The 27,584-nt window shown below is 42.1% G+C and overlaps 1 protein-coding gene across 1 annotated transcript in view; it reads right to left on the bottom strand.

The window, feature by feature from the left end:
- LOC126481936 (facilitated trehalose transporter Tret1-2 homolog) overlaps nt 1-27,584 on the bottom strand; it is a 58,510-nt gene that overhangs the window by 12,387 nt on the left and 18,539 nt on the right. Inside the window, exon 3 of the mRNA XM_050105896.1 lies at nt 1,342-1,538. Coding sequence (XP_049961853.1) covers nt 1,342-1,538 — 197 coding nt within the window. The remainder of the gene's footprint in view (nt 1-1,341; nt 1,539-27,584) is intronic.

Below are 27,584 nucleotides of genomic sequence, written 5' to 3'. Positions count from 1 at the left end.
AACAGCTACGGACAGTCCTTTAGGGCATCTGTGTGTATGCTGTTAAAAAGAATGGTGTACAGCAGTCGGGCAGCCTTTCGTAAGCCAAATATTTCTGTAGTAAATGCAAAGCGAAGCTTTAGTCTAAAGAGAGTCGCCACTGGACAGAAGATGTCTGGAAACGAGTCATTTGGAGCGATCAATAATGATATATCATGTGGCAGTGCGATGGAAGGGTTTAGGTTCTGACGAATACGTGGGGGTCGTCACCCACCATCACGTGCCAATAGCGTGCCGCGCGGGATTAGCCGAGCGGCCTGAGGCGCTGCAGTCATGGACTGTGCGGCTGGTCTCGGCGGAGGCTTGAGTCCTCCCTCGGGCATGGGCGTGTGTGTTTGTTCTTAGGATAATTTAGGTTAAGTAGTGTGTAAGCTTAGGGACTGATGACCTTAGCAGTTAAGTCCCATAAGATTTCACACATATTTGAACGTTTTTTTGTGCAAATAGTGAGTACGGACGAGGTGGTGTTACGCGGTGATTTTCGTAATAGGCTGTGTTCTCCTTATTACACTTAACAAAACGCTGAATGTGGAAGGATACGAACTCATTTTCTGCTATTTTGCTCTGAATCCAGTAAAGGAACAGTTCGGGGTGCACCCTGTCATAAGCCATCATGTCGGAGGCAACATTTTGTGGACAATGACATTACATCAATGGACTTGGGGCCCAGAGTCCCGACATGAAACCAACAGAACACCTTTGGGTTGAGTTAGAATGTCAGCTTCGCTCCAGTTTTCAGGATCCATCAATGCCTTTTCCACTTTCGACTTTTGAGGAAGAATGGGCTGCCATTCTTCCACAGACAATCAGACAACTCATGGTAAGAAAGTTTGGAAGGTAGGAGACGAGGTACTGGCGGAAGTAAAGCTGTGAGTACCGGACGTGAGTCGTGCTTCGGTAGCTCAGTTGGTAGAGCACTTGCCCGCGAAAGGCAAAGGTCCCGAGTTCGAGTCTCGGTCGGGCACACAGTTTTAATCTGCCAGGAAGTTTCAACTCATGGGAAGTGTCCCAAGCAGACCACAAGCCGCCATAAAGGTAGACACAATCGATACCAGTGGCCAGAATAGATGTCTGGATAATTTTCATCAAACACTGTAAGGTACATTATGTTTAAAATGGGGGCGCTTTCCACCCCCACCTTGTGAAATAATGTTTCGGGTGGTGGCTAGGTGGTGCACGCACCGGCATGATGAAGCCAATGGCGAGGTTGGCGATGATGACGGCGGTGAGCAGCTCCCAGAAGGAGGAGGCGAAGCGCAGCCAGAGTGCGGAGCCCAGGAAGGGCAGCGCGCAGCTCAGCACGATGGGCCGCCGGCCGACCACGTCGACCAGCCAGGCGGACACCAGTGAGGGCGGGACGGTGGTGATCATGCCCACCGACGCCATCCACGAGCCCTCGTCCGCCGAGATGACGATGTGCGACGTGTTCTGCTGCAGCCGCGGGATCATCGGCGAGCTGAAGCCGATGAACAGCCCGCTCGTCAGGAACGCCAGCGTAGCTGCACACGTGTAACACCCATCCTGTCATCTCGCGTCACAAATATTTTCTAGATGGTAAGTCTCACTCTACAGGGTGGGAAAAGCAAAATTGGCCGGTAAAATATGTCATTCGGCATAAAACAGTGGAAATCAGTATAATGGCAGGGTTCCACGAAAGTAACAGTATAGTATGTTCTAACATTCTGCTTGGTGTCTGTCTGTTCTACGTCGTGTCTCCCTACCACTTTCGCGCAACGACGCTCTGAGCGTGTTTTTTTGGCAATTGACTAGTTTGAACCTGGGACCTGTTGCTGGTAAGGAGACGCCAGACCACACATGACATGTAGAGTTCAGAAGAGTTCAGTGAGACTAGCGATGATATAATCAAATACTTAATGATTTCAGCGTCAGCTCCACTGCACTCCCTGTAAAAGAATCTTAATACTAACTAAATTTAGTGGAAGGGGTTCGAGGCTTTCCTATTTTTAGTTAGCTGGTAAAATAACGTCGAAAAAGCAGTTAAGTTTACCATTGGAAATTTTATTCTACTCACAAAACTTTGTTTATAAATTGCACTATTGATAAAAGGAAATATTTTAATACATGATGATAAAAACCAACTGCGTTCAACAAAAATGTGAAAGAATATTACCCGAATGGGTTTCCAAGTTCCACAATGGATTGAAGGATGACCTATGCCATATCACATCTACAATCTAGATTTAAGTTAAGTTTCATAAAAGAGAAAACTACCAAAATGGTCTACAGTGACCCTCAATTATCTTTAATTACTTATCTAACTTGTCGTAAATTACAGTGGCTGATGTGGCTTCTCAATAATTATATAACAGAAAAATCATCGCATTTCAGATTTTAACTTCACGTAGCAAATGTGAATACCATGAGCTTTAATTGACGATCGACACTAGTATTACGCAAAAATGGGATGTAACAGATGAGACTTCTGCAGTTCTGAGTGAAACCTTATGCTCTCAAAAATGCGGCATCACGTGCGTTCATTAGCTTGTCGGTGTTAGGCAGCATCAGGGGGCGGCGGGCGGCACAGCTCCATGCACCTCGCCGTCTCGGAAGCAACTCTCTCCTAACTTCTCCTTACTATAATTTACCGAAGTTGGTTTAAAAAAGCTATCTGGCTGTGTTTTCAACTGACCAATCAGGGCCTCAACGTTAACCTTAAGCTCCGCCTACAAAATTCTGTCTATCCAATGAGAAACGTTATACTTTTCGTGGTGGGGCAATGTTTTTAACGTTTGCAGCGTAACAGAGACGCCAAAAAGTCTCATGCTAAAACTTACAGCTGCTGTGGCCCTTTTAGTGCTATCGTAAGATCTATACTGTTCTTCTGGAGGGCTTTATCTTTTAACATGGGCTGGGGGGTGGTTTTGGCGGTCAGCTGGCGACATGGGTGTCCGTCCCTTATCGTAGGGCCTCCTAGCCTACACGATTCTGCTCTCGGCTTCTGTTCTCGTTTTTCCCCTCGGAACTGCGTCTGTTTCATAGTGGGAAGGTATGACATGCATTTAGGCGTTCTTGTGTTAGTCTGTGGTATTCCATTTGGTCACTCGTTGATCGTATTACTTTGGTTACTTTAATGTCAGCTATGTGACATACTGCAGGATTTGCTATCATGTCAGGGTTTTCATGGAAGGTGTTGGATTTGCCTGACACCTTACAATGTATCTAAATTACTATGGAGATTTTTTTTGTGGTTTTTAGAGCGCACAACTACAGTGGTCATTAGCGCCCAGATTAAGTTTTGAACGCACTGCGAGGCACAAGGTTAAAACAGCAACTAAAATGGACAACACTATAAAAGGCACATTGACAGGCAAGGGATTAAAAGAAAACAGCATAATCAAATGTCCTTAGGTTTGTCAAGTGGATAAAACGAAGAACGCGAGCAGCTGCTCCTGGGTCATCCGCTAAAATGTCATCCAGAGTACAAGGCAGGCCAAGATCAATGCGCAGTGTATTAAAATTCGGACAGGACGTTAAAATGTGGCGTACCGTCAGTAATTGCCCACATGGGCAAAAAGGTGCCGGCGCAGCCGTCAGCAGATGGCGATGGCTGAACCGGCAGTGTCCAATCCGTAACCGGGCCAAAACGACCTCCTCCCGCCGAGAAGGGCGTGAAGAGGTCGTCCAAGCCGTGGGGAGAGGTTTCAAGGCCCGAAGCTTGTTTTCAGTAAGTGTAGACCAATCGGCATGCCACAGCGATAAAATGCGCTGACAAATGACCCTGCTAAAATCAGATGAAGGCACACAACAAGAAGCTGTCCGAGGCTGGAGGACCGCAGCCTTGGCCGCGGCATCTGCAGCTTCGTTCCCAGGGATACCGACATGGCCAGGAACCCACATAAAGGTAACCAGAGAACCATCGTCCGCCAGCTGCTGAAGAGTGCGTTGGATCCGGTGCACGAACGGGTGAACCGGATACGGATCACTGAGGCTCTGGATGGCGGTCAGGGAAACAGAGCAGATGACATAAGCAGAATGTCGGCGGCGGCGGATGTAAAGAACAGCTTGACAGAGGGCAAATAGCTCAGCTGTGAAGACCGAACAGTGGCCATGGAGCCGGTATTTCAAACTGTGTGCCCCGACAATAAAAGAACACCCGACACCGTCATTGGTCTTAGAGCCATCTGTATAAATGAAGATCGTATTAATGAACTTCGAACCAAGTTCGACAAACCGCGTGCGGTATACCGAAGCTGGGGTAACCTCCTTTGGGAGCGAGCTGAGGTTAAACAGTCATGACGGAATTACAAAGTTTCTTTCATAACGAGAGTAACAAAATAAGGTGTTTGCATTTCCCGTATGAAATTTGGTATGAAGGCATTCGCTGTTCTGTTAGGCTATTGCACTTGTCCAACCTCCGTTCTACCAAATTATCTCAACAATCCTCTTCGGCACTTATTTTGGTAGTGTTTGTAGTTCTTGCAGTGAAATTGTCACCCATTCTTTTCTCGTATCTTTCTTTTCCGCTCATACGTGCACTCAAATTGCCTTCCATTGCGATGAACACGCCTTGCAAGTATTTCACAATAGTTTTTCCAGAGTTCAAATTCGGGATACGTGTAAGTCTTAGCAAGACAGGCGTGTCTCAATCATCAAACCACTTTTTGCTTCTAGGAGAACCATACACAGATTCATTACCTTGTTGAAACATTAGACTTTCGTCCCCTAGGTCCTCAAACATTCTTATTAATTCTATCTTCATCATCTCACTGTACATATTAGGGTTCATTCCAGTGTTCATAAAAGAAATTCGTGGTTTACCTTTAGTGCGGAATGGTGGCCAGATCATAGCGCTTCCATCAGCAAAATTTCTGCTAATCTTACCCACTACTCTATTCTCAGATCATGCCAATAATATTGAAATCCATCCTGCCCATCTTAATTAAACATTTTCTCACCACTGAAGATCACTTTAATACATTCTGGGGTCCATGACGTACCTTTTTCAGGAAATTCTGACGTGACCTGCTTATGTTTGAGTCTAAATGCAGGTTTCTGCAGTCGTTTCTTGAGTGCAGGATGTTTGTCATGTGACAAAATTTGTCATACACGTATGACAGTGATAGCAACAGAAAATCAGCTAGAATTGAGAAGAATGACCGTTTGTGGCCCTTGGTTTGCCCAAAAGGAACCCTTTCTACGCCTCAGATAATTTTCTGCTTTGCCCGTATTTTACGTTCTGCCCACACGGTGCCCCCTATGTAACGAAATTATTAGCCACTGTACTTGAACAGTTCATCTTTTTGGCAATTTGACGAGTAGGGAGTCCCATTTCACTGTCAGTACCGATTTTTGATTTTCCATCACGTGACGAATGTTCTCCATATGGCATTGTCACAATAATGGTTTATGTAAACAATATTCAGTGTCACTAATGTTGTCTGTTTCTTATCTGCCTTAAAGGGATATACACACAAACTAACACTGCATAGATCTGACTGCTTTTATACCAAGCTCCACTCTCTACCAACAGAATCGCTGATGTCTTGTACTACTGACATCAAATGAGATACTATTTGACTGCATTTGTCGGCATATTGGATTTCATGCTATTGCTTATACATTCTCACAACTATCCCAACAGACAATGTTAATGTTCTTGCAAATATCCGCGCTTCATCCTGATTTCTAGTTTTGCATAGGCAAGCTAACTTACATCATCGCCATCCAGGGCAGATAGTGTAAGTTGAGTTGCCTTTCTTGAGGTGCACGAAATACTTTCTGGGCCACTTTATTTTGCCCACCCTGTACTTGAGACCTGTCAGTTACTGAACCTAAACTGCTTTTTATGTCGCAGTTGTTTACAGTAAAACAGTGCTGCCTCCGTACCCAATGTCGCTAGTGAAACTGCACTCAACTCGGAAGTAGCTGGATCGAATAATGTGCGAATGAAGAAAGTTTCGCCTCCTCTATCTGGCTGGCAAGGGGAATCGAGGTGGTGTCGTACAGTTGCAGACCATCAGTCTGTGTGCTGCAATGTCTTGGATTAAATTATGGCCTACTTCATACTGTCTCATGGACTGACGGCATGCGATTTTGATGATTGTCATCTGTCCGTCGGGTGAAGATGTTAAGCCCGGCGTTCTCCTGTTCGTGAGGAAGAGGGTATGTGCCAGCACCAAGTTTCTCACCATCTCTTCTCTCGTCATCAAGCAACAGAAAAATGACACTACATTATCACAAAACTGTAACAGCCACCAACGCTTAAAAATACACTTTAGACACAACTCCCATATACTGCGTGCAGGACGAAAACTCTTTCTGGTTAGGTGGCCGAAACTACTCCTCGTCTTCTCCTTGCCAACAATAAGACTGTCTTTTTCTTTCACAAATAAACTTGCTGCCACCGAACAATTTATATTAACAATATGCGAATTACTAGCGAATTATGGGAAAATATGGCGGCTAGCAATGTTGAGTTTTGATTGAGTCAAAGTTGCTAGCACAGGGAATGTTGTTGATTATGGACCTTTCAGTTTCTCCATTTCTTTTACTACAAAATATATTTTCTTCTCAGACAATTATCTATAGTCAGAGCGCCAGTGTGTTGTGAAATTCCGTTCCTTTTCAAGCCTCATACTGCGAAGTTAGTATTGTGGCGAACAGAATCTCTTATCCTCTCGCATTATGATCATACTTCACCATCCGCTCACAATTATTCTGGCTACGTGCAGACAAGTGCACGTATCTATGCATATTCACAAAAAAAAATTTCCCGTATTACAAAGTCTCTTTATGGGAAGAATGCCTGAATTTCGCTTTTTTATCAAGGTATATGCCGTAATATAACTTTTGCACTCTTTCATGTGATTTTTACTGTCACTATAATATAATAACAACAATAATTATTATTTATGTCGTTATTAATACCAGTATCAGTAGTACTTTTATTAAGATCATTAGTTCCTATTCACTATTATTGTAAAAAGAAACTTAAATACAATTAAATTCGGTTCAAATCATCCTTTCTCTCATCTTATTAGCATTATTACAATTCATATTATAATAATCACTAAATTATTAACAAAACTTCAATGTAAGAAAGATTCCATGCCTTAAAATATTCATCCATTGTTAGAGACGGTGCGAAGTCCGTAATGTAACCGGGTTGAGTAAATACAAAAAATAAAGTGAAATATATTATAAATGTTTTCCTTCTTATTTTTTTCATTTCATGCCCGGTCAAAGTGAGCATATTTCCGCATCGTAGACCTTTTTGTTCCTTACAGTCACCTAACAGCGAGCATGAAGGAGTGTATGTGTGACTGTAATTGCAGCTATGCAGTTTGCCTTTTTACAAAGAAGAGCTTTCTGAAAACTTTCATTGGAGCTACAGAATTCGATCGATTTTATTTTATTGTTGGTTTACTGGCGTGTCTAAAATGAGGGTGGCTAGGCATTTCAAAGAGGAAAACTATACAATACATTTATGTTCATGGACGGTAAGAACAACTTCTGTACGCCTGAGATCTAGTCATGGCTATTTTAAGAAACATCTTCATTGCAGTAAGGAATGTAGGTCGTTGTTAATAGCAACAGAACAACTAAGTTCGACGAGCACGGAGAAAACTACAAGCCGTGGTCATATGGGAGAAGCCACTCCACTTCCCAAGCGAGGCAATTTAGAAGAGTCACGGGCAGCCTAAATCAGTATTCACGGACGAGGATTTGAGCCCTGTTCTCCCAAAAATTTGTCCACGATCGTAATTACCGAAAAAACATACTAGGTTTGACAATGCGGTAGCGTATCACTTACTTTCCAATATGTGCAGTAAAAACGAAGAATTCTGCATGTACGAAAGTTAGTTACGAGAACTGTTTGCTCTGTAAATAGAAACCAGTGAGAAACTAAAAGTCAGCAAGTTTCGCTAAAGTTATGAGCGAATTCATGTTACTGATGCCAAACCTAAACTGCTGGATTCTGAAGATGGCAAGCCTATATACAGCATCCTATTTCGGGTCTCACGTGAGAAACGACTTCATTATTCCGGAACGTCATTGTATAGTCCAAAGTCAGGATATATGTCGGGCGTAGTGGGAGGTTTTGCGGAAAGACTGTACTAATCTAACAGGTGGTCGGCAGCCAACAGCGAATCGGCAGCATACACCCAGAGGCAGCTTTTTCATTCAGTATAATTTCATTGCCAGACGGCAGTTCTATTGAGAGCTCTTGTTTATGTAGTTGAGAGAGGATCTTGAGGAGATACTGGGCTCATCCTTTTTCTAGTTGCAGGTGATGGATTCATCGAAGCTTTAGAGCAAACAACACTAAGTTTCCATGCCATTGTTCCCACACTGAGCGAGGTAGCGCAGTGATTAGCACATTGGACTCGCATACGGAAGGACGACGGTTCAAATCCGGGGCCGGCCATCCTGATTTACTTTTTCCCGCGATTTCCCATAATAGCTTAAGGAAAATGCCGGCATGGTTCCTTCGAAAGGGCACAGCCGCTTTCCTTCTCCATCCTTCCCTAATCCGAGCTTGTGCTCCGTCACTAATGACCTCGTTGTCGACGGGACGTAAACACTAACCTCCTCCTCCTTTGTTCTCACGTGGTTGACTGACGAACTTAGGGAACATTTTGGTCACATGACTGCATGACTCTGATGAAAATTTCGACTCCGTTTTTGAGGCTGCCTAATATCCAAAAGAATTTTTTTACAAAACAACTAAACATATTGCCAAGCACAGATAAGTGGTGAAGGGAAAAAAGAGTCTTCGGTATGGCCGAGCAACTAAGATCAGTAGCAACCGAGAAAGCTACCTGTTTGAGGGTAGCTCAGTAGATGTAAAAGAATTATTGTCACAGATTTTATTTTATTGAAAATAAAACTTCCTTACAGGATCATAAAACACTAGTGCAGCAGATAATACACTGCACTAAGAACTAACATAGGAGTACTACACGAGAAGCACACTGGATGAACAAGAACAGCACAGACAAACTCTCAGAGCTGCTACTATAGACCGACACAAGAAAGTAACGTCTATTAAACATAGCTTCTAAAATGCGTGCCTAAAAAGGTATGAACGGTTGTTCAGTAAAAAGAGACGTGTTTCACAGTGCGCATAGCTCTTAATATATGGAGTTTGGAGCACATTTTTTCTTTCTTTTTGTTCATATCACATCTCAAAATATAAAAGTAAAGATTCAGTAGAAGAGATGTGCCTCAGAGTAGTAAAGATGAATAAATAGCCGTAGCTAATAAGGGAGCATTTTAGAGCCCATGTTTGCTAGACTTTTTTTTCTTGTTTCGGCCCATACTACCATCTCTGACAGTTTGTCAGTGGAGTTCCGGTTCACCCTGTATACATTTATGCTTAACAAACACTTCACACAAGTAATCACATACAGTTGATTAGTCCTTGTTATAACCGAGCGAGGTGGCGCAGTGGTTAGCACAAAGGACTCGCATTCGGGAGGACGACGGTTCATTCCCGCTTCCGGACATCCTAGTTTAGGTTTCCCGGGATTCCCGTAAATCGGTTCAGGCAAATGCCGGGATGGTTCCTTTAAAAGGGCACGGCCGACTTCCTTCCTTAATCCGACGAGACCGATGACCTCGCTGTTTGGTCTCTTCCACCAAATCAACCAACCAAGTCGTTGTTATAAGAAATGATAACCCACTGATAATGACGAAGGAATTTATATAGCTAACGAGGACAGAAAAATGTTTTTTATTCAATGAAACTACAAATCTTTCTTAACATGAAAAGCAAAAACCCCTAACAAATGTCTCACATGCGAAAAAATGATCTCTTTTCGATGTAGAGCCACGTCAGATTAATACAAATATACGCCTACGAGTTATACTGAAGAGACAGAGCCAAGATGTTATCTGTTATTGCCATGGTCGAATGGCTTTCTTATATTTACTAGGGGAACATCTTAAAATATTTCATTTTCCTTACGAGTGTCTGTTTCGGTGCGCAACAGCATATGCCTAAAATCTACTATCCAATACTAATGAGATAGGAATGTATATTTTTATTAATGCAGATTTTAAAGCTGAGCCAGTCGACCTTAAACTATAAGTATTGGAATCGATTCACATTTCTGCATACAATTTCTGATCTGTCAAGAATTCCTATTACTAGAGCAGTTTACTTGCGAGAGATATTCCAGTTTAACTGCAATATTCATACTGAATTAGTACTGCTGATGTATACAGCTAACTTCGCTTAAAACTGTTAATGACATCAATTTTCACTTGAACAATGCCAGGCACAAATCATGTGACAATAATAATATTATCGACGACCATAATATACACATCAGCAGCAGCAGCAACAATAACGACAGTAAAAGATTAGATGACTTGAACAGAAATTGATAGGCGTTTAGGAGAACCTTCTTGGTCTTTTAAGATCATCTTTATACGCAGCGCGCGGTAGTATGCTTGGCGTTCTCTACCTGCAAACGCAGCCGGCCACTGTAGAGGAATGCGTGATACTTGAATCCCAAACATGGTACTAGCCCATCGTAGCTACAGACTTATTTTTATATGCAACTGTGCCTCCACTTCACCAGCTGTCAAAGATAAGAGGAAATCAGAAACGACTTTTTTATCGCGTTTCATCGGTCACAACGTAATGCGGTATCATATAATGTGTAGACACTGGGAAAGACCGACATTTTTCAGAAGAGACCTGTAACACCGATCCTTTTAGCTGCCCAGCGCAGCCTTTTCAACCATTGCTGGGTGAGAAAGTGTCTCGGAAACTGAGAAGCGGTTTTTGAAGATTTCAGTTAGACGGAACGTTGTCTTTGTCGCAAGAAAGCTTAGAACAGATTAAGGCGACGTTCTAAGGGGATTCTAGCGTATTTTGAACTAGGAAAGTAACAGTTTTTGTCAATAAACCGCGTAAGAAGACAAACTTTGTCAGCTTTTAAAAGCAGCTATACTTTAAACATGTCGCCTTGCAAGATATAAGTTGAGTTAATGAATGAATCGCGGACATTACTAAGTGCGTATTAAAATAATTTGATTCTATCCCGCAAGTGACATGGCGATAAGTGACGCGTTCTGGGGTCATATTTCTGTATTCCCAGCAGACTTTTACACCGCTCCTCACAAGCGACTGCTGACCAAATTGTGTGTCTATGTAGGATCGCCTCAAGTTGTGCCACTGGATTAGTTATCTCTTATCAGATAGGTCAAGCTCCTAGATACCGACGGGAAGTCATCTAGTGAAAGCGAAGAGACATCTGTGGTTCCACACGGAAGTGTTACAGGTCCTCTGCTTTTCTTAATCTATATAAACAATTTAGCAGACGATATGATCATCCCTCTCTGTTTGCAGATGATGTTCTCGTTTAACGCCTGTTAAAGTAACCAAAGGATCGAAACGAACTGCAAAATGATTTATACAAGATATCTGTCTGGCTAGTAAAGTGGCAGTTCACTTTAGAGGATAAAAAGTGAGAGGCCTCGACATGAACACAAAGAACTCTTTTTTAATTATGTATTTCAAGTTTCTGCTATCAGTCACTTTTTATTTTATGCTTAATCTAACATAATGCAACGCGTTTCGAACATGTTCTGTTCATCTTCAGGCGTTTATACATACATACAAACATATAGAGAAATCTTACACAGAAGTAAAAATCAGCTTCAGCACCAACAACAACCTAAGTAGGAAGCTTATTCACAATATAAAACCACCAGATACAAGTCTTGATGCATCTGGCATTTACAAAAATTACCTGCAGCCAATGTAATAAATATTATATCGGCCAAACAGGCAGAAATTTCAGAACCCAATTCAAAGAACATTTAGACTGCTACAGGCTTGATAAATGTAACAAATCAGCAGTAGCAACTCACATTAAAGACACAGGCCACCCTTTGAAAATCGAAGACAACCTCGAAATTTTGCACAAAACAGGAAAAAGTAGAAGAATGGAGATCATGGAAGAAACGGAAATTTTCACACATAACACAAAGCATGAAGATAACATTCTTAATGAAATAACCGAATTCAACAACTCAAAATTCTTTAACAGTCTTAAGCCAGTTCTATCTCAATAGATTCTAGATACGTCAATGTAAATTGCTGACTGCAAATCTGTCAGTACCAAGAATATCGATACAAAACCTCGACAATCGATACAGACTCAAATGCTACAGTCCTCCATCTTGTGTTGTGCGTATGACATCGAAGCAATTTGTGCAGTGAATTACGTTGGCAATCGTGACAAACAACAGCTCCGCCATTACACCAGTGATGCAAGTGAAGCAGCAAGATGACGAAATTGTAAGTGATCAACTGTCATATAAAAGCCTTTCACACTATTTTCGTAACACATAACTGATGCAAGTCTATCTGCATCCTATACAGGCCGTGATATACACAGTCAACCACAAGGAAGAAAACGAGCAGAAGACATAACTGATTTCGATTTCTAGCCATACACTGCCCCCTCCTTCCCCCCAAATGCCACACCAGCAGTTACAGTAAAAAACAATGGACAAAGAGTTCTAGATTAATCTAGTTTAAGACTGTTTATTTTTAAGTAATCTTTCTCTATATGTATGTGTGTATAAACGCCTGAATATGAACAGAACATGTTCGAAACGCGTTGCATTATGTTAGATTAAGCATAAAATAAAAAGTGACTGGTAGCAGAAACTTGAAATAAATAATTATCCCACACAGTCACGGTGCACGAACATAGCCATTATGGCTCAAAATAACAAAGAACTGTGTTCGACTACACGACAAATGACACAAATTTAAAGGTTGTCGATTCAACTAAATATACGGTGCTACGATTACCAACTTAAATTGAAACCATCACAGAGAAGTTTGTATGGAAGGTGAACAAAAGACAGCGTTTTATTAGCATAACACTTAGAGGCCGCAACAAGTCTACTAAGGACACTGCATATATTGCGCTTGTCCGGCCGTTTCTGTAGATTGCTGCGCGGAATGAGAACATTACCAGACAGGTTTGACGGAGGACGTAGAGAAAGTTCAGAGATGGGCAGTTCATTTTTATTATCGGTAAATAGGAAGTGAGCGTCACAGATATGGTACACGGTTTGGGGTGGCAATCATTAGACCTACTTGACTAGATTTTCATGTTCTCTCGGTCACTAAACGCAAACTATTAATCCTAAAGAAAAAGGAACAGAACCTTTTTGCAGAAATTTAACACAGTTAAATTTTGTTCTGGGGTGGGTTTTGGATAGAGGCCGTAGCTTTTGAGTTATTTAAGAAAAACATACAAAAGTGACCTTCAAACGCAACCCTACTCCCACACTCAGCCCCAACCGGTCAGCATTTCTAGTATGTTGTTCACGGTACTCCGTCCTACCACTGAACAAAAATTTGCGACTGCACGAATTATTTCCAGCATTTGATCTTCTTTGGCCTAAATTGAGTGTCCTTATTACGCTACCTGCTTAGGCAAGCACTTACAAATAGTAAAACCGACGTTTGTGCAAATTTTACCAAACAATTTCGTGAATTTTAACACCATAAAACAGACATTTACGTCGCTGTATTCGCCAGGCTTTCTGACTGCGAAACAACTGTTCTTGTAGGAGTTAAGTTTGGATCGAATTGTAAACGTCATTAGTTTTAGCGTAACGTTTACAAAAGTCGTTTTTCTTTCATATCCTGACGGGCACGCTTAAATTAACACTGTTAACGAAATAACCGACTGTGCCGGTGCCTTAACAGCGCAGTTCGAAAAAAAGGCGAATATCGGGAATAGTTCGCATAGTTGGAATCTTTTGTTTAGTGGTGGGAGGAAATACCACGAACTGTTGTTGTTGTTGTTGTGGTCTTCAGTCCTGAGACTGGTTTGATGCAGCTCTCCATGCTACTCTATCCTGTGCAAGCTTTTTCATCTCCCAGTACCTACTGCAACCTACATCCTTCTGAATCTGCTTAGTGTATTCATCTCTTGGTCTCCCTCTACGATTTTTACCCTCCAGGCTGCCCTCCAATACTAAATTGGTGATCCCTTGATGCCTCAGAACATGTCCTACCAACCGATCCCTTCTTCTGGTCAAGTTGTGCCACAAACTTCTCTTCTCCCCAATCCTATTCAATACTTCCTCATTAGTTATGTGATCTACCCATCTAATCTTCAGCATTCTTCTGTAGCACCACATTTCGAAAGCTTCTATTCTCTTCTTGTCCAGACTATTTATCGTCCATGTTTCACTTCCATACATGGCTACACTCCATACGAATACTTTCAGAAATGACTTCCTGACACTTAAATTAATACTGAATGTTAATAAATTTCTCTTCTTCAGAAACGCTTTCCTTGCCATTGCCTGCCTACATTTTATATCCTCTCTACTTCGACCATCATCAGTTATTTTGCTCCCCAAATAGCAAAACTCCTTTACTACTTTAAGTGCCTCATTTCCTAATCTAATTCCCTCAGCATCACCCGACTTAATTAGACTACATTCCATTATCCTTGTTTTGCTTTCGTTGATGTTCATCTTATATCCTCCTTTCAAGACACTGTCCATTCCATTCAACTGCTCTTCCAAGTCCACGAACTACATACTAGAAATCATGACTGGTGAGGAGTCAGACTGGGGGTAGACGTGCGTTTCAAGGTAATTTTTGTACGTTTTCTTGAATAAATCGAAACCGCGGCCGCCAGTGAAAAGTATCCCAATACAAAACGGAGCTACATTAAGTTTACTAAAAAGATATTGTTCATGTTTAAGAGTAATAGCGAGAGAATATGAAAATCTCGCGCGTGGTTTTTGAAGGCAAGACACAGAATTTAGGGTTACCTAAAACGACAAAGGTAGCGACAGTGAAACCACTCTGTATATGATTGCTGAGTATTGTCACAGTAGGGCGACATTTTTGTTACCATCAAGGTGCAACTCCACTCATATGTATATATACGTTTGTTGAAATACGTCGTGGTTTTCGACGACACATTTGGGCCGATCAACGATTTCCTCCATCATTCGCTCAAGCCTGTTTTACTCTACATGTTCAACGGAACCACATAGACAGTTTCACACGTGTGGCTGTGATTATTGAACCGGAAACTGATGTAACTCACACTTTGCTTTCATGTCCTAGGTTTCACTATGAGCGTTTGGACCTTTTGAAGACACTGCTGTGTGTGGGATGCCACCTTCCTCACTCAACCTGTTCTCTTTTATGTTTTGCTTGTGATAAAATTTCCGAAATTATGCGAAGTTAGAAATGAAAACTGTCTAATTTACTTTTAACATTATTTGTCAACAATTTATTGGATAGCGTAGTCGCTAAATAACAAGTTGTATGTGCAGAGCTGTTGGCGCGGACAAGGTGGTATGTCCGTTTATAGTGTTTTGTGAACAGAGAGTGCCTAGAAGTGACCGTAACAAATAGTAGTATTTGCTGTCATACAGATCTGCGTTTACAAATCAATATGCCGCCAAAATCTCTTTCATTTAGAATGGTAAGTTGTGATAGGACATTCGGTATCACTGAGAAGAGAAGAAAGAGAGGCAAGACTGGTTCCAGCAGGCAGCAGAAATGATTCGAAGTGGTAACGATGAAAGGCCTAATTATGTGATTATGATGGAGGATCTTATTTGACCTTTCAGCAGAATGTGACGAGCTTGTGAACACAACTCCTTGAAAAATTAGCTCCCTCAACTGGATTAGACTGTCAAGAAACAATTTTCCTGAAAAAAGGAAAACAAGAATCATTGAATGACATTGAACTGTGGACGGAGCACAGAATTTTTTAAAAAGGACTGTCATTCAGGTCAGTCACAAGTTTGCAGCGCTTGTAACGCCTTGAAAGATGACCGTTCATCCTCATTTTTTATGGTGCGTATGTAACACGAAGCATGAGTGTATGCCTTCCGTTCCAAGCTGCATCTGTAATAATGTTAGTGAAAACCAATTCGTAAATTTGTTTTTTTCGTTCCCCTGAAAATTTTTCTGTTTTCCAATTACTACCTTTCCCACATCAGTGTCTCATTTAGAGACTGAGCTATGCTTTCCAAAACATTTAAGGTGCATCTTAATTCCCCTTCCTCATTCCCTCACTAGAAGTCATTCCTTTCTTGTTTATAATAACATTCAATGGCGCATATAGAAACCGTTCACAATGAACACTTTGACAGAATTCTATCAAACTGATGCTCTGCTGCTTCCATTTCTGTGTAATATTTTGATTAAAATTTCACCCTTCTGTGAATTTATTTTTTGAATAGCAAAAAGGAATGCCCACAGATAAAGAAATGTGTGAGTACGTGATATCTGTTGGTTGTGTCTAACGGTAATGGAACTTTCCCAGTGGAGATCGCAAAGCAGCAAATCCTAACGACATGCACGCGCAGCTTATAGCCGACTTTTGGTCTTTAAGAAAGCTCCAATCATTGGCAAGAGGGATATGGTAGCGTCATACAGGCAGACTGCACAGGAGGTCGGCTGTAGTGCGGAACTAGTAGTGACGAGTTGGTTTGAGAACAGTTGTGGTAAGGCGTGCAGGCATGGGTCTTTCCTTAAGTATTACACCACGAGTAGATCATAGAGCTGTTTGACTGACTATGACGAATAGGTAGATTGCAGCAGCTAGGACCCATGAAGAGGCTATAGGGAGAATGTCAGAACGAAACCACTGCGAAAAGATTACCGGAAGTTGCGTTGAGATCTCACTTTGTCTCACATTGTGTATTATTGACACCACATCACAGAAAACAGAATTGTAAGGTATAGAGCCTAAATCAAATGGTACACCGAGTGGTATTCTGTGGTCCTGAACGATGAATTTCGCTTTTGTTTGTGGCTGCCAGATAGACGTCAATGTATTGTTAGATACTCTGGTGAAAGGGTCAGAGGAAGCAGCGCCTGCAGAGGCCACAATTCACGAGCTCCTCCAATCAAGGTGTGGGCAGGTGAGAAATGCTGGAACCGGCAACAGCGCAGATATGGTATATGATGAAGGGAAGCTGAACGCTCGTCAGTGTGAAGGAAGAATGGTAAAACCTGTGATCATATTTATCATACCCATTATAACAGCTGGCATATGCCAGCAGGATTATGCAGAACCTCACTCTGCAGTTCACGCCACAAACGCTTCAAGGACTGTACAGATCCTTGACAAGTCGCACAACCCTCTCATTTGCCACTCGTAGAGAATGTCTGGTATGCGATGGGAAAAATGTGTACTTTCGTACCAGCCGTCAACCAGTAAATATCAGTACCTGCAACAGTATTTTGTTTTTTAGACATGACCAGAAATTCCTCGAGATGACTTTCTTGCTACAACGAGTACAAGAGTACATATACGCAGACTGAAGAGACCAGTGAACATTTGTGCCAAGACCAGGATTCGAAGCTGTGTTTTGAATTGAGGAGGCAGGTATGCTAGGATAGTAGGTGCAGCTGTGCAAAGCCGCTTTGTCATGGTTGCGTAGTGATCAGGTCACCTGCCCAATGAGCAGGAAATCGGAGTTCGAATCCCGAACTTGGTACAAGTTTTCATTTATCGTTTCAGTTTGCATATAAACATCGTAGATATTTGAGACTTGAAAAAGTCTCTGGAACCACATAGATACGTTTGATTAAAGCACCTATGACTGGGTTTCAGGCAGGACCCCTCGTTTCTTTCAATGCTGAGGTGTTATTCCAATACAGTTGGAGAGTCTCAGCAACGCTGTTCGAGTTTAAGGGGAGCACCAAGTGGGTTGAGGCGAGAATGAGAATTTGGACCGAGGAGGGAGGCGTGCCAGGGTAGTGTGTGCAGGTGTGCAAAGCTACTCTGCCAAGGTCGCATAGTGATTAGGGCATCTGTCCACTGAGCAGGAGACCCGGGTTCGAATCCCGGCCTTGGTTCAAATTTTCGTTCATCGCTTCGGTCTGCTTACATACATCATAGATGTTTTAGACTTGAAAAGATACCATGGATCATATAGTTTCATTTGAATACAAGAGCGTTGCCGTTAAAATGCTTTATTTCAACCCCATAATAGATTTCGAGCTACCATGACCATCTTCATGTGGCTAGATGGCTAACATTTCTATTTACATTGATGTTTTTGTAAGAAACATGTCCCCCGCTTCCGTCCACTGAAAGATATTGCAGAAGCAGTGGACATGCTGCTGCACAAAACAATGTAACTGGAAATGTTAGCCTTCTTAGGATGGGCATGACAGCCAGAAGCTGGTTTAGCAGTATTTGTGGCTGGTTGCGTTATTCGCCAACAACCATAAACGACCACCGAGATCACAGGATCAAACATCAATAAAATAACACTAAATACAACAATTTTCACGCGTACGTACCGATCACATTTCATACTGATACTGATGACAGACATGGTCCTGAATCAAGTGGAAGTTTAATCATTTAATATCTGTTATGTCACGAACATTTCCATGAATTCTGGTAAATATTGGACTGTTGATTCATTCTGCAACCACTTTCCGTTTCCTGCAGCGCACTTCAAGTGGTTTATCTCAGTCCACCACGCGGGATTGCCGTGCGGTCTATGGCGCCTTGCCACGGTTCGCTCCCCCCCCCCCCTTCTCCCAGTCGGAGGTTCGAGTCCTACCTTGGGCATGGGTGTGTGTGTCGTCCTTAGCGTAAGTTGGTTTAAGTTAGATTAAGTAGTGTGTAAGCCTGGCAGTTTGGTCCCATATAACTTACCACAAAAAAAAAAAAAAAAAAAAAAAAATCTTAGTCCGTCAGCAGCTTTACTTCATGGGCTCTGTACTTTTCATGTATCACATCCGGCATAAATTGTGTTCTGGATATAGCCAGTGCTCACTTTTATCTCCGATATATTTAGATGCAAGCTCAGGGTACCTTTGTTGCAGAGATAAGTACAACGTGTTAACATGGTGCTTTAATGAACATGTGATAAACGAACTATGTAACTGGGTACCTACAACTTGTTCCATGCAATATCGGGTGAACTGCCAGATGTCAGTAACTTGCTACCACGATATTTCGGCGCAGGGTCTTCTGGATATCTTCAGGTGTATACTGCAGACAGTACAATGAACATGCGCAGCGGCAACAAGGTACTCTCAGCATGCGCCGGCGGAACCCTAACAGGGTAATCATCTTTGAAAATTTAAAAAAATCATTTTTTTGCTTAAAATAGTCTCTGACATGTCTACTTTATTGCAGTGTTCATCCCATGTTAGCCAGAAACTCCGTTATCGAGGTACAGGGCGATTTATGAAAAAATGTCTCCGAAAACTATTCACAGCGGGAAGAAAAAAGGCGACATCACAAGGACAGCCTAATACGCATTATGGAAATTATGAACGTGCTCGAACGTAGCATCGGACCCGTCTGTCACAACGTGCGATGCCTCCATCCGAATGTACTGTAATATTTTTAGACCATGCGGCATCGGACGTCTGGAAAGCGGCTATCGCGTGTAATAAGCCTGAATAGCTTTGCTACGTAGTTCAGACTACTACACGGAATTACTGAATAAATATTGGCGATGGCGTACAAGAAATCGAATGTTAAATGGATTCTGATTTTCATTAACAAAAATAACCTCTTTGAAGTGACTGAACAGAATGCACTAACTGGTGTACGTTAATCACGCCTAGCAGGCGAACAACGTTTACATAACACAATATACACACACATATGATAAACACTTGAACTTGCTGTAAGTTAGATTGATCTACACCAACTGTCAGTAATGATTTTAATGTTACTGAATTTGCATTGTACTGTAGGTACAATGAGTACTGTGGTGGCAATAAATTCTTTAATTGAATAATCAATGAACACTATAGAACTGATGGTTACTAGAGATGTTAAAAACATTACTTTAGAATCATTTTGTTCTAATGAAACTGAATGAGTTTTTACGTTGATAATGTACTGAAAAGCCACCACATCGAGTTGAACTGTAATTAATGTGGCACAGTACCTGGCGTCTTCTGTCAGTTGTATAATCCGGCGTTTGTTGGAAATTTTCGGCGTTAACTCCGATTATATCCTCTTGTTGCACTAATACACCAATACTCACGTAATATAGCCTTTTTACTGGTATTGCTGCACACACAGTGATGGATTTGGGATAATAATGAACTATTTTCTGTAAATAATTGATGACACTCGTGGAATGCACTTTGAATCACAAACTTATTATTTCACTCAGACATTACACTGTAGAGAACTTGACTTGATAAATACATAAACTGGTTCGCTACGGATAAATGTGCTTGTTACGGCGACGGTATAAAATGCACTGTTCATAAAAACACTGTCGTTCGATAACTACTAGTTCGTTGCTTGTGCTGGCGTGAGCTCATCAATGGATCACATATGGTAGTAAGATCAGATTGCAACCTTAGCTGCAGACACTGGTCACTTCATACCTTGCTGCTGGTCGCTGCAGTCCGTCGTAAGTTACGCTGACTTCCACAAGGCGCGCCATGTGTTTTTTGAGCGGGAGCAGCAACTATATCGCTCACAAGCCGTCTCCGTCGAAATGTTGCATCCTGCAAGCCTTATTGTCCATTTGACTAGCTGACACACCATAAATCCAGTTCGTGTTTATTGTAAGCTCACTTTTAACTGTCTGTAAGCAACGTTACCGGACCATACGTCACTTTCGCGACGCGCAATCTCTGTTCTGCATCTGAACAGTTCCAGAACACATCTCTCTCTACTGCCAAATTCATGCACCAACCTACATTGTCCGCATTCTCGGGGATTTCCCTCACATTTAAACATTAAACATTAATTTACATTATGCCAAGTTCTCTATTTACAAATGGACATACCATAATATTACCATATTCAATTACAATCTCTCTCTCTCTCTCTCTCTCTCTCTCTCTCTCTCTATATATATATATATATATATATATATATATATATATATATATTTTAAACTAATATTAAAGTAATATCTTTACTATATGTAATAATATTATCCTAGTTTAATGCTTCTTTATTTCGTCGTCGGTGCGCAGCACTATTCAGATACTGTCATACTCGTAGCGCTATTTCATTTGACTACCGCCAGGCGGAAGCACCTGTGCGTTTGTTTGCGCAACTATCGAACAGATGGCATGAGCATTCCTTATTCAAGTGCTGCGCCTCGGCTATGCTTCGTTGTGGCATTACGAACTTCTACACAACAGCAGACAAAAACGTATCTAGCGAGCAGAGCAGCGGATGATTGAAACTGCAAAGAGGCCCACAGGACCACCATGACCATGATGAAGATGGAGTAGAACCTTCTTTTCGACCTGGAAGGATTTTTGTATGGTTCAGTGATAGCTGACTAGATATATGCTTAACTTAATTACAAAAAATTTAACCTAAAACTTAAAACGCATTTTTTCTCGAAACCATATTTTTCAAATTGGCGGGAAACATAGCTCCAGAACGGCACATAGGTTTTTGATTGAATTTGACCCTGGGATTCTAAATTAAAATCTCTATCAGCATACATAGCCATTTTGCGATATCTTCAAAAGTCTACTTTCAGTGCACACTGTTGTCTCTATTTTGTTAGCGAAGAAAATGACATTTTTTTCAACATGCCATCATCTTGTTGGAACTTAATATTTTTCAATTATTCTTTGTATGTTGACAGAAAATAAATTGACAATGACTTATAAAAAGTATTTTGTTACAGCTCCAATAGCAGGACCTCGGAATCGCCCGCTAATGACCAGTGTTATGGCTACATGGGATCTTTCCACTTTTTGCAGTGGTTACAGGGAGCGTCCAAAGTGGAAGTAAGAGTGATTTCTTACAGACAAAAGTGTAAAGAATAAAACTATATCATCAGATTTAGTATTACATTTATTTTACATACGCTTGAAGACGGCAAGAAGACTCTTTGCTGAAACATCGTGGCACCAAGTTACTGACATCCGTTCTCTTTAATTCGTGGAACGATCTATACACGGTGAGAGTTTTAAGTTTCAGAACATAGGCCTACAACGTACTAAGACAACTTGTAGTGACTTAAATTCACATATCAAACGTTCAGAAGCAAATTTAGGAAATTACGATCGAATCTTCTAGCTGTAGGAGTAGGACAGGTTTTTTAACCGAAACTTGGGCCTGAGTTGCGTTCTATTTTTGTGGAATGTAAATAAAGATATCCGCTCAGAAATGGTGAACAGTGTATAAAATTTCGTTTCAGAAGTGTACCGTGAATATTAGGTATCCACTAAAACATCAAATTTCCGACATTGCTGCGCCCGGGAAAAGATCCTGCACGAACGAGACCAGCGACGACTGAAGAGAATCGTTCATCTTAACTGATGTGCAATCCTTCCTCAAACGGACGCAGATTTCACTGCTAGGCCATCAAGTCCCAGCGTGCGAACCATTCAACGAAACATAATCGATATGTAGCCGAAGGCCCACTCATGTACCATTGATAACTGCACGACACAAAGCTTTACGTGTCGCCTGGGCCCATCATCACCGACATTGGACTGTTGATAATTGGAAACATGTTGCCTGGTCGGACGAGTCTCGTTTCAAATTGTATCATGTGGATGAACATGTACGGGTATGGAGACAACCTCATGAACTCATAGACCCTGCATGTCAGCAGGGGACTGTGCAAGCTGCTGGAGGCACTCTAATGGTGTGGGGCGTGTGCAGTTAGAGTGATAGATAAGACTCTGACAGGTGACACATACGTAAGCATCCTGTCTGGTCACCTCCATCCATGTCCATTGTGTACTGCGACGGGCTTGGGCAATTCCATCAGGACAATGCGACACCCCACATGTCCAGAATTGCTACAGAGTGGCTCCAGCAACACTCTTCTGAGTTTAAACACTTCCGCTGCCACCAAACTCACCAGCCATGAACATGATTGTGCATATCTGGGATGCCTTGCAACGTGCTGTTCAGAAGAGTTGTCTGTTGTGGCGTAACAAGCTAGTTACGCCACACTGCGAAGGGAGCCGAAAGGCACGCGTACACACACGCCGACTGGCGTCAAGTCTGGAGCAGGATACGTTATGACTGCTATAAAGAAAATACGTAGCTTTGGAATATACTTAACTTTATTCTTTGCTGGTTTACAACGTTCTTCTGGAGACATTTATACGATAACTCTCAACTAGGTAAGGCTAATGGCGCCTTGCTAGGTCGTAGCCATGGACTTAGCAGAAGGCTATTCTAACTGACTCTCGGCAAATGAGAGGAAGGCTTTGTCCGTATTGTCGCTAGCAATGTCGTCGTACAACTGGGGCGAGTGCTATATCGTATCTCGAGACCTGCCTTGTGGTGGCGCTAGGTCTGCGATCACACAGTGGCGACACGCGGGTCCGACATGTACTAAATGGACCGCGGCCGATTTAAGCTACCACCTAGCAAGTGTGGTGTCTGGCGGTGACACCACATTGTCCACCCCCTCGTACTCTTACGGATTTATGGTCAGTCCTGCAGGATTCATGGTGTCAGTTCCCTCCAGCAGTACTTCAGACATTAGTCGAGTCCATTTCACGTCGTGTTGATGCACCTGTGTGTGCTCAAAGGGGCCCTACACGATGTTAGGCAGGTATATCAGTTTCCTTGGCTCTTTAGTGTCAGACAACTTGGTGCATTGAATCTGCTGCCTTTGTATTTCAGTGAGTGAGAGTTAACTGGTGAAATACGCAGCAGGAAAAAAATTAGGACATCCTTTTAGAACTTTATAGTTCACTCAAGATTCATTGTTACAAGAGCGCATATGGAGAACATGAAATGATTACATTTATAGATCAATAACACAAGAGCTGTCCAAGGAGCCCACATGCCCATAATAATCTTCTCGAGGCCAGTTAAAAGTGCTTCTATATTTTGTAACACGAAGGTTACTGGATTTAAGCAGGCCTGAAGATCACATAATGTACTGTCGAAACTGGTAGTCTAAAAATAAAACCTAAATAACGGCGACTGGCACTGTATTATTGGAAATTGACCAGCCGTAGTCCCACACTCCCGCCAGAGGATGGAGTTACTTTTAATAACACAAGCGGTTCTGAAGCACCTAGTATTGATCAAAGCTGAAACATCCATACTAGTACGTGGTGTGGCCTCCACGGGCGGCAATACAGGTGCTGACTCTGGCATCCAATCCAACGTGAAGATGCCAAATAGTGTCCTGAGATATGTTATGCCACGTCTGCTCGACCTGTTCACGTAGTTCTGTAAGAGTTGTTGGTTGAAGAGTCGCACGAGTCACTTCTTGTTCCATAATATACCACCACGTTCTCGACTGGAGGCTGAACTGGCCAGGGAAGTTGATGCACGTCTTGCAGAGCACATTGAGTTTCACGGGTAGTTTGTGGACGAGCGTTATCCTGTTAGTAAAACACATCACAACATACTACAGGTACTGAGCGCTGCTTAGCATCTCATCCAGAAACACAAAGGTGAAGGAGAGTTGGGATGCGACCAGTGTTTCTTGGACGAATGCACTCTACGAGACAGGTCTACGTCGTACGCACAAACGACCATCACTTGCGTGCAGGCAGAATCTGCTTTCATCGCTGAAGACCACGGTACGTCATTCCATCTTCCAAGTGATCCTATGACGTCACCAATCGAGGCGTGCACATCGATGCTGTGCCGTCAGCAGAAGACTGGTTACAGGCAAGTGTGGCTGTAGCCCAACTGCTAATAACCGGTTTACAACAGTCTGTGCTGACACTTCTGATTCCACAAGCCCTCTTACCATATGCCACTGCTGCCCTTACAATACGACGAGCCTGGAGGGTATCTCTGGTGCTTGGACGTCCAGAACCTCGTGTGTGAGAATGTTCACGTGACCGCTGATACCAGCATCGTTACACAACTGACGCAGCACGTCCAACTTGTGTTCTCCGAAAGACCCATTGTGCCACTCGGAAGGCCACAATTTGACCCTTTCAAAATCGATCTGTTGGCTATAGGAAACGTAAGTGCATCACCGTGGCATAGCTGCATACTTCTTTCACACGTTTGAACCACCCTGAACCATGTGGCTCCGAGCATTCCCTTTTAAAGGGTAGAAACAGGTGGCGCACTGGTAGCTATGCCACTACGCTATCAGTTGGCGGCCGACTTTAAAATCATTGTCAGTGTATCTACTGTCGCCCAGGTGGCATGTGCCGTTATCGGATCAAAATCGATGTCTTTTCTGGTGTACTAATCTTTCCGGTAATGTATGTGTGTTTGCAGCATGTAAGTTTGCTAGTAGCCATATATATGAAAAATCAGGTTCACAGTCTAGGGCAGTTGCTTACTCCCTAGTATTTCAACGTAGCTTAGCTGCGCATTACTATCAATACTCGGTGAGGTGAACATTTAGGGCCACAATAACGCATTTCATGCAGGTAGAAATAATCTTTCGAGCGATTTTTAATCAGGTGGCACCAAAACTGTATGATACAGAGAGAATTACATTTCATTCGTAACATTGGTGGTTCGGAGAAAGTATTTACGTATCTGTTCCATTGAGAAAGTCTTAAAGGTCCGCCACAAGCTGATCTTAGAGACGGCCATTTGAATGTCAGTTCTTGCGGGTATCTTCAGCAATGAAACTTAACATCTTGCTTTTAAGTCACTGATCGATATGCGACGGAGGAAAATGAAAAAAGTAAAGATTTAAGCTAGTTCTGTCTGTTACTAGTGTCCACTTACTCATCTCGTGGCATTGTTATTTCTCTCTACATAAAAAAGGCTTGCACTACTTTATAAAATAGCGTAAAACTTTAGATGCAAATTACTCGCACCACATTCTGATGTTTTAATCATCATTATGAGTCGTTACTTTGACGGCACATCTTAGGTTTCGTGTCTATGTACGTCAAAACAAACACATTTTGCCTTAGTATATTCAGGTATTAGCAGTGGATTAAGCGTGCGTAGGGGAGCGATTGTCTTATAAAGCCAAGGAGTTACCACTTGCGTAATACTTTGATCTGCCTTCAACTCTGGGTGAGCTCGCTAGTAGTGTAGCACACAACTTTTAGAAAGCTGTAATGAATATGGCAAACTTTTAGTACCAAAATTTCACCAGAACGGCTTACAAATGTTACGGCGCTAATGTTCTTGCAAAAACTTGAGATACACCTACTGTGTCGTCCGGATTTAGGGCTTAAACACGAGTACCTCTGCATTTTGCAAGAGATTTAGACTAGGTATAGGCGCTCAAAGCTCTTTTTTTATTTGGTATAACTATTTAAGGTATTGGTAGCCATCATTTAGCCAGTTGTGCAGAAGGATTTCAGAAAAGGACGATCTTGTATAGATAATGCTGTAGACGGAGTCTGTAGCTGAAATTTATTTTGATTTTCCAAAGGTTTTCTTTTATCTCCTAGCTAGGAAGAAATTACAACTTCTAACGAAAGAAATAAATACTCCTAAACATAAGACCAACTCAGTCACTACACTGTGTAGAAATACGAACATAAGAATAAAACTCAATTGCAGGCTGTAAAACCTGGCTAAGTCCGAAGAAACGTTTCCCTATCATTATCGATACGAATGCGACAATATGCGTTACCTAACATGTTCCAAAACGCCGCGGATGAAAACGGCATTCTTCCGTGACTCAACTGTTAGCGATAGAAAGGGAGGGTCAAGCGTTTTGCATGGGCCTTGTGTTAGGGCCGATTAGTATGCTCAACAGAAGGATCGTCTTAGTCTCACTAACCTACAATACGAGTTCAAAGTATGAATATTACACTCTTCCACCAGCTTAGGAAAATGTAGCAAATTGGTTGTTTTTGCATTTCGTGTGCTCCACGGTGGGCCTTAAGAGGCATCACCGAGCGAGGTGGCGCAGTGGTTAACACACTGGACTCGCATTCGGGAGGACGACGGTTCTATCCCGTCTCCGGCCATCCTGATTTAGGTTTTCCGTGATTTCCCTAAATCGCTTCAGGCAAATGCCGGGATGGTTCCTTTGCAAGGGCACGGCCGATTTCCTTCCCCATCCTTCCCTCACCCGAGCTTGCGCTCCGTCTCTAATGACCACGTTGTCGATGGGACGTTAAACACTAATATACTACTCTACTCCTTAAGAGGCATATGGAGGCTGCGTTAACTCATGGACGCTTCCTTAGAAAACGCGCCAAAAAGGCTTTTTTCATTTTTTTCGTACCAAAATCGAGCTGAGGATTTCAAGACAGCTATGCACAGCAAATGGCTGAAATTTGCACGATATATTTGTAAGGCCCAGATCTCGATATCTTGAAAATTCTGTTTTGTTTTATTGTTTATTAGACTGATAGGTTCAATATTACCCCACCTCTGCACTTAAAATACGCACGTAAAATCCGAAATGAGGCGAGCTCTGAATAATATGTAATTGCTCAAATTAAAGGTATATTTACTAGGCATTTATCAATAAGTTCTATCTTCCAGTTTAAAAAAATATTTGTCCGTTATTGAGTAACACCCAAAAATCTTGGTTTCCGGGTGCCAAACTAAGTTGCAAATTCCAAGACGGCTACACACAGCAAGTGGATGTACTTTTTACGGTATGTTCCTAAGATTCCGATCTCAAATAACAACTGTAGACGTAAAATACGGCATGAGGCTTAAACGTAA

Source organism: Schistocerca serialis, chromosome 5 (assembly GCF_023864345.2).
Source record: "Schistocerca serialis cubense isolate TAMUIC-IGC-003099 chromosome 5, iqSchSeri2.2, whole genome shotgun sequence".
Taxonomy (NCBI): Eukaryota; Metazoa; Arthropoda; class Insecta; order Orthoptera; family Acrididae; genus Schistocerca; species Schistocerca serialis.
This window is presented reverse-complemented; position numbering and strand designations above follow the sequence as displayed.